This window comes from Sceloporus occidentalis, unplaced genomic scaffold (genome assembly GCF_023333645.1).
Source record: "Sceloporus occidentalis isolate IW3139 unplaced genomic scaffold, rSceOcc1.0.p SCAF_2, whole genome shotgun sequence".
NCBI lineage: Eukaryota > Metazoa > Chordata > Lepidosauria > Squamata > Phrynosomatidae > Sceloporus > Sceloporus occidentalis.
This window is the reverse complement of record NW_028316982.1, coordinates 245,303,063-245,310,735: the sequence shown is the minus strand read 5'-3', so window position 1 is coordinate 245,310,735 and position 7,673 is coordinate 245,303,063. Positions and strand designations below refer to the sequence as shown.

Genomic DNA, 7,673 nt, shown 5'->3' with positions numbered 1-7,673 from the left:
GGTTCTGCTGCAAATGGAGAACACTGGGGAATTCCTCCTCTGGAAAAGAAAGTGGAAATGGAGGCAGGTCCTGGAAAAGGAGGAGGGCTGGTCACCTGTGCTTGTATTTCAATCTTCTGTGCACCTTGTGCCAACATTTCAACCTATAAACTTCTGCCTACATTTCAACCTCCTGCCCTGCTCCAAATGGAGAGCACTGGGGAATCCCTCTTGGAGGGAAGCGGGGAAAGGTAGGGCAGGTGCTGCTGGCCAAGGAGGATGCGCCTGGTCCCTCGCTTTGCCTGCCTCCTTCCCTCTGCGCGCGCGCGCCTCCTCCTCCTCCTCCTCCTCCTCCTCTGCCCCTGATTCCTCTGCCTGGGCTGCATCTCTTCCCTTCCTCCTCTTCCTCCTCTTCTTCTCCTCCTCCTCCTTCTCCACCTGGGCTGCCGCTTCCTTGGCAAAAGCCCCTTCCCTTCAGCCTGCGCGGTGCAAAAAGGCAAAGAAGCATGCAAGCAGCAGCAACATCACCAGCAGCAGCAGAATCAAAAGCCCAAAGCCTGGCTGCCTAGGAAGGAAGCAGGGATCCACCTCCTTCTCTTCTTCCCCCTTCCTCCTCCTCCTCTTCTTCCAGAGGAGACGCCAAGGTGACCAAGATGCCCAGGAGGGGTTTGCTGACCCTCTCTGGTTTATTTCTTCTTCTGTGTGTGTCTTTCTCCATCCATTCCATCCATCCATCTGCATGGGAAGGGAAGGGAGGCAGTCATCCATCCATCCATCGCTGCCATCACCTTGCATGGCATGTTCCTCCTTTGCCATTCACCTAAGCCTTCTGCCCCCCCCCAGTCCTCCAGAAAAAGTGGGGGATGCTGTGGCTGTGCTGGGTGAGACCTTTGGCTGGGTCTGCACTGCAGAAATGCTCTGGTTTGACACCACCTTTAACTGCCATGGCTCCAGGCGATGGAATTCTGGGATGTGTAGTTTGCTGTGGCCACAACAAACTACACATCCCAGAATTCCATCGCCTGGAGCCATGGCAGTTAAATGTGGTGTCGAATCAGTTCATCACTGCAGTGCAGATGCACCCTTCGTCTCCTTTCCCCATCCTGCCTGCCTTGCTATCTTCTCTCAGTCGAGGTCATCGTAAGCATTTCTACCCACTTGCCAGCTTCTCCCTTGAATGAACTGCACCCCTTTCAGGTTGACCAGATGGCCTAACCACAAAGGAGGACAAAGCACTTGTAGGACATTTGAGGAAAAAATGGAGGACATTACTAAACTAAGCACACAGCTATAAATGTCAATTCCTACTTCGTTCTCAGTCCTGCTCAAAATGGGAAAACGTTTTGGGATCCTCCCAGGACAGAAGGTTGAAATGTAGGGCATGTCCTAGGAAAGGAGGATGCTTGGTTGCCTTTGGACATCATGGTCAGTGCACCTCGGATGCAGCTCACCGCAATGCTTTTATTTTTTTAAAGCACCTACATCTGCACCCTGAGTGGACATAGGTGCTTTAAAAACCTTGCTCTGAAATCCTTTTTGGGTGGCATTTTATTCCAAAGTACAAGTCTCCTCCACCCCGTGCCTTTAAAACCTTTCAGTTTTATCCAAAAGCAAAAAAATAATAATAAAAGCATTGCTCTTGTCTATTTTGTTTTCTCTCTCCCAGGTATTAGAGGCAGTTTTAAAACCAGGTTTTCCTCCCATCCTCATTTTTGTAGAGTCATGTTTTATGTAACATGTGCCTGTCTTGCCATTGTTTTTTGCCCTTTAAGGTGTATATAGATTGCATGCTGTTGTTGAAATGTTCCAATAACGAATGAATGAATGAATGAATAAATGTTTGGTTTTTTCATTGAAGAGGACGGGTTTAAATATGAATGAAGACCCAACGGTTAATTTAACATGGCAGCCTCAGAATCACTTGGAAGCCAGCTGGACAGAGAATGTTTCAGCTGCAGTCACCTCCCTGATTCCCATCAATGACCCAGAGCCAGAGTTCATAGTAAACCCATGGGATATTGTCTTGTGTACTTCAGGAACCCTTATCTCCTGCGAGAATGCGGTCGTGGTCCTTATTATCTTCCACAATCCCAGTCTTCGTGCCCCAATGTTCCTCCTGATAGGCAGCCTGGCCTTGGCGGACCTCTTAGCCGGAATTGGATTGATCTTCAATTTCATTTTTGCCTATCTTCTCCAGTCGGAGTCTACCAAGCTGGTCACGGTTGGGCTCATTGTTGCCTCTTTCACAGCCTCCATCTGCAGTTTGCTGGCTATCACTGTTGATCGGTACCTCTCACTCTATTATGCTTTGACGTACAATTCAGAGAGGACTGTCACTTTTACCTACGTCATGCTTATTTTGCTCTGGGGAGCCTCCATCTGTATCGGGCTGCTGCCTATAATGGGCTGGAATTGCCTCCAAGACGAATCCACCTGCAGTGTCATCAGGCCACTCACAAAAAACAACGCGGCCGTCCTCTCTGTCTCTTTCTTGCTCATGTTTGCTCTCATGCTGCAGCTGTACATTCAGATCTGTAAAATTGTGATGCGACATGCCCATCAGATTGCTTTGCAGCACCACTTCCTGGCCACTTCCCACTATGTGACGACTCGGAAAGGAGTGTCAACTTTAGCCATTATCCTGGGAACCTTTGCTGCCTGCTGGATGCCTTTCACACTTTATTCCTTAATAGCCGACTACACCTATCCTTCTATATATACCTACGCTACCCTCCTTCCAGCCACGTACAATTCTATTATTAACCCTGTAATATATGCTTTCCGGAATCAAGAAATACAGAAGGCACTTTGGCTCATCTGCTGTGGCTGCATCCCTTCAAATCTTTCTGCAAGAGCGAGATCACCCAGTGATGTTTGATTAAAAGGGAGGAGAGTGTTGTCTGTTTAGCACTGGTATTGTGTGACTGTGCTGTTTTCATTCATTGTACATAACAGGTTTGCATTCAAACCACGGGAGGTTTTGACCTTTTCAGAAAGCAAAATCTGATTGACCAAAATAAACCACACAGTTGCGGTTTCAGAACCATTCCTGAAAGGAAAATGATTTTCTGCCAATTTGGAAGTGTTGCTTAGATTCTGTTCTTTTTTGGCTTACACAACTGCTTCCAGGCCATATGCCAGTTCTTAAAAGGAAGTGGCATCTCTGCCCATCAGAGGGATTTATTTATTAATTTATTTATTGTTGCCTTTATATCTTACCTTTCTTCTTGTAAGCTCAAGGGAATGGACATAACTGTCTTCCTATCACCAAGCCTTTGAATTAGGTCAGAGAGAGAGAGAGAATCACTGGTCACCCAGTGAGTTTCATAGCTCAGTGGGGACTGGAACCCCCAGTGGGATTTCCCATGTCCCAGTCCAGCATTATACAAATTATACGACACTGGCTCCTATGCCTGTGTAGATGTGATTTCTCCGTCTCAGCAAATGGAGATACATTTACATATGAGAAATTCGATCTGAAGGCTGGAATCCTGTTGGTTGGTCCCAACTAGAGAAGACCCATTGAATGAGTTGTTGAATGATGAGGCAACATATAGATAAGTCCAATTGATTCAATGGACCTACTCTAGTCAGAGCTAACAATAGGATTTAAGCCATAGGATGAGTGCCTGTGGAGCTCCAGATCAAGAGCTAATCCACAACCACATTTGAAACTGTGCCATTGACTTTAGCAATATTACTGCTATTCCGAGGTAAATGAGTTCTGAATTTATCCTATGAGAGAGAGAAAGATAGTGTTTCTGATGTGTTTTAGCAATCTGTATCTTAAGATTCCTGTTACAGGGTGCAATTATTTTGTCTGTTATAAGTCACAAGATGTATGGCTCTAATTAAAAGTGAGCCCTTTGCAATATGGTCTTGTGCACAATTCAACAGATGGCAGCTAAGTTTCCATCCAGACTGCAGGGTTTGTGAGACTGTGCAACCTCATCCTCACAGTTCAGTGTAGTTGGGCATAACATAGGCTATGTATATTCCATTGCAGGGGTAAGTATAGATGCACAGATGCATAAAACACTCAGGCTTGGTTTCTCAGAGCCTGAAGGAGACCATTCAGAGTAGTTTGTTTAAAGTTGTAACCTTAGAAGTGGTCTTTATACATGGGAATGAACAACCTGTCACCCTCCGTATGCTGGATTCAGTTTTCAGTCACCCCTGGCCCTTAGTCACACTGGCTCCAGCTCCTGGGAGTTGGAGTCCAATAAAATATGAAGGGCCCCAGATTGTCCGTTTCTGCTGTAACCATGGGGAAATAAAAAATTCCCCATAAATTCTTGGAACAACGAAAAATGAGCCTCTTTCTATAAGTGTGACCAGCTGTGCTGCATGTTTTTTCCTCACCTTTGCCAAAAGTAGTATCCCTTTCAGACTTCATAAAAAGAATGATCAAGAGCCAGAACTTGGTTTCTGTTAGTGTTAGCCAAATGAAAACCTCACATGAATCTTTTAACCATTCAGCTAATTATGTACTTTGGACTTTATGATTCTATATCCTAAGAATGACTAATTTGCAATAAATAAGATCATTCTGCAGTAATAAACTTCAAAATACTTTCAAAGAGTTGTTCAGACAGTCTTGCATTAGCTGCTTTTCCCACACACTTGGTGACTAACAATTCCTTCTGGTTGTGTAGCTTGCCAAACCCACTCCCCAAGCTGCCCTGTGATGTTTAAACAAGGGTAGGCACACAGGTTGGCAAGGAAAGAATGTGGGCTGTTATTTTCTTTCTTTAAAAAGTGTTCAAGACTGCAAGAATGATTTTAACAAGCTTGTTCAATTTAACATTTATCTCTAGTGTCAATATAGAACCGTGCAGTAAGATCATGTCAATGGCATTTGTGTGTGTTTACAAGGCATTCTCTTTGTTTTGCTCTGACCTTCAGTTCTGAAGTCTGACATTTTCAAGTTTTGGGGCACATACAATTGTAATTCTATATAATGGAACATGTTTTATACTTTTCTAGTAATTCCTCTACTGTTTCAAAGCACAAATGTAGGCATAGAAATGTATGCCTGTCATTCAGTTACTCCTGTTGTTAAAGATGGATGTTGCTGTCACATATAGTTACACCAGACAACACAGTTTATTTCTGTAACTGACAGTGTTTATGAATTCACATCTGGAGGGAAAATGCAGTTTTTTAAAAAAGAAAGAAATTCTATAAAAGGTAACATATAAAGGACATTCTTCTGTGAACTCTTTAATGGAAATGATTTGTTCTGATGAAATAAGAATGAGTTATCTGAGACAATGAAGGGAGTTGCTGGATTCAGCATCAGTCATTGCTCTCACTACATCAGCCTTCTCTATCCCATTTGCCAAACTGCAAATCCAAAAGGAGCACAAACCTGGAATTGTGGTAAACAGAGAAATATAGCAATAGAGCTGAGAATTTTGTGGCTTTCCAGACATTGAAGTGCAATTCCTAGCAGCCCAGGCTAGCATAGCCAAATGATGAGTGCTGGAATTTACAGTCCTACAATATCTGAAGAGCTGAATGATTCCCATCACAGCATAGGAGCATTTCTTTGGAGGCAGTATGGTTGCCACATCCAATTTCTTGGTTTTGACTATATCTTTAAGCTGCAAAGCAGACAGACATTCAGCAAGATGCAGCTTGTCCCAAGTTTGCATCTCTATGCAAGACAAAGAGTATCTGCTGAATTTCTGCCTATTGGGCAGATATATAAAGCACTAAAACCATCTCAGGGAAAAGGTACCCTGCCCCCCCCCCCAAAAAAAAAAATCAAAGAGAAAAAAAATAAGATATCAATGAAACTGTGAAAAAGAAAAGGTGGTAGTATTATTGATAAAAGATGATATAATAACCATTAAATGTAATTTAATAACAAGAGCATCACCATTGCAAATGCTGAATATATGTAGTCATAGGCTAAATGGGAAATGCAGAAAGAAGAATGGTTGATAAGTTGTAATAGTGGCAAAATCTGTACACTATATCATGTTTCCATACTTCAGCAAAATCAGCGAAAGCACAAAATGTTATTGGGACACAAGACATAGTAGGCAGCTGAAAATGGTCTCTTCTCTATGTTTTGTTACTTACAGTGTCTTCTAAAGGAATGTAAATATGGGAAACATAAAGAATAGTTAATAAAAGTCCCACACAGTTTTTCCAGGAATGTACAAACCAACCAAATATCTACCTGCAATAAATAATTTTGAACATCTTAATCAGAAGAACATTATCAGAAGGGAATGTTGTTGTGCCATAACACATACAAAACACTAAAATATAGGGGAGGGAGGGGAAATGGATGAAGACAGTTTGGTCTTCCCTGTGTTTTGGACTTCAGTTCCTAAAAGCTCCAGTTAACATGGCCAATGGCAAGGTTTTTATAGGAGCAGTAATTTCAAAGCAGGAGAGTCAAAGTTTCCCTTTGCCAGCTTTAACCTGTTGTCTTCTAATGTAAAAAGCATCCCAAGCAAGCAAACATGAAATCTCCAATATGTACTTGCTCAAGACTGCTACTTTTGATATTTAAGAAAAGGTCTTTATATATAGTAATTAAGATTGGCAGCCAGTACCAGACTTTTTTTTATCAGTGGACATTTACACATGAAAAGATCAGTTGATCACAAAACCAAAAAACAAAAAACAAAAACTCAAATGCTGAAGGCATCACATCCGGTCTCATCTTAATGGTAAGCAGGGTCAGACCTGATGAGTGTTTGGATGGAGAACTTCTAAGGATCACCAGAAGCTATATTTCTGAAGAAGGCAGTGGCAAACCACCTGTGAATATTCCTTACCTAAGAAAACCCGATGCAATCCATGTCACTATATGTCGACAAGCCATTTGAAGGCTGGTGTGCCCGCATGCACACACGCACACACACCAGTAACGTTATGCATAAGTGAACCTAGAAATCTTATTAAAAGCAAGGGAAACTTTTCATCTCAAGTGAGGAAAACATGGGCAACTTTTAAAACATTTCACAAATCTATTTTATCATTTTGTCCTGCAGGATACATAAATGACATGGCACAAATACGTTCTGTTGGGCAAGTAATAAATCAGTTTTCTGAAGATGTGACAACAACAACTTTTTGAACCTTATATTTAGCTTATAATAACAGGTTTATTATTAAATCTATTAAATTTTATAGATGTATTGTCATGATATCTGTAGTACAGGTTCAACATTTATAATGGCTTTGTACTTTATTGTTGTATCTTTCATCAAAAATATCACCCACAAAAGCTTGGCAAAGTTATTCTTTTGGACTACAGTTCTTCCATTCCCCACTGCCAGCATGGCAGGAGAATTCTGGGAGTTGTAGCCCAAAAGAGTAACCTTTCCAAACTCTGTTCTGCACTTCATTTTTTAAAAACAAGTCTCCTTGACATAGTCTCTGTTTTTTTAAAAAAACCAGTTTGTGGCCATGGTCTCTTGGTTATTTTAAGGCGGGGAATGGCAACCATTTTGTGCAATAAAGGAAAGGAATAGTCTGAAGGTCTAGAAATCATTGAAGAGAAAGATAAGAAGCAGAGTCTGTAGGTACTGGGCAGCAAGAAAAATGTAATGAGGAGCATGACCTATGATCTTGGATTCAGAACGTCTTAGAGTGAGGTTGCTGTGCAATAACATGAATTTTCCCATCTTCTGAATTTTGATGGTGTTGTAACCTGATTACAGTCATAGGCC

At 42.0% G+C, this 7,673-nt stretch overlaps 1 protein-coding gene across 1 annotated transcript; it reads left to right on the top strand.

Moving 5' to 3' along the window:
* Nucleotides 1-373: 373 nt before the first annotated feature.
* Nucleotides 374-7,132, top strand: LOC149319919 (G protein-coupled receptor 12-like). The gene is made up of 2 exons (XM_089512587.1): nt 374-623; nt 1,838-7,132. The coding sequence occupies exon 2, from the start codon at nt 1,853-1,855 to the stop codon at nt 2,855-2,857; it is 1,005 nt and encodes a 334-aa protein (XP_089368713.1). The 5' UTR covers nt 374-623; nt 1,838-1,852; the 3' UTR covers nt 2,858-7,132.
* Nucleotides 7,133-7,673: the final 541 nt, after the last annotated feature.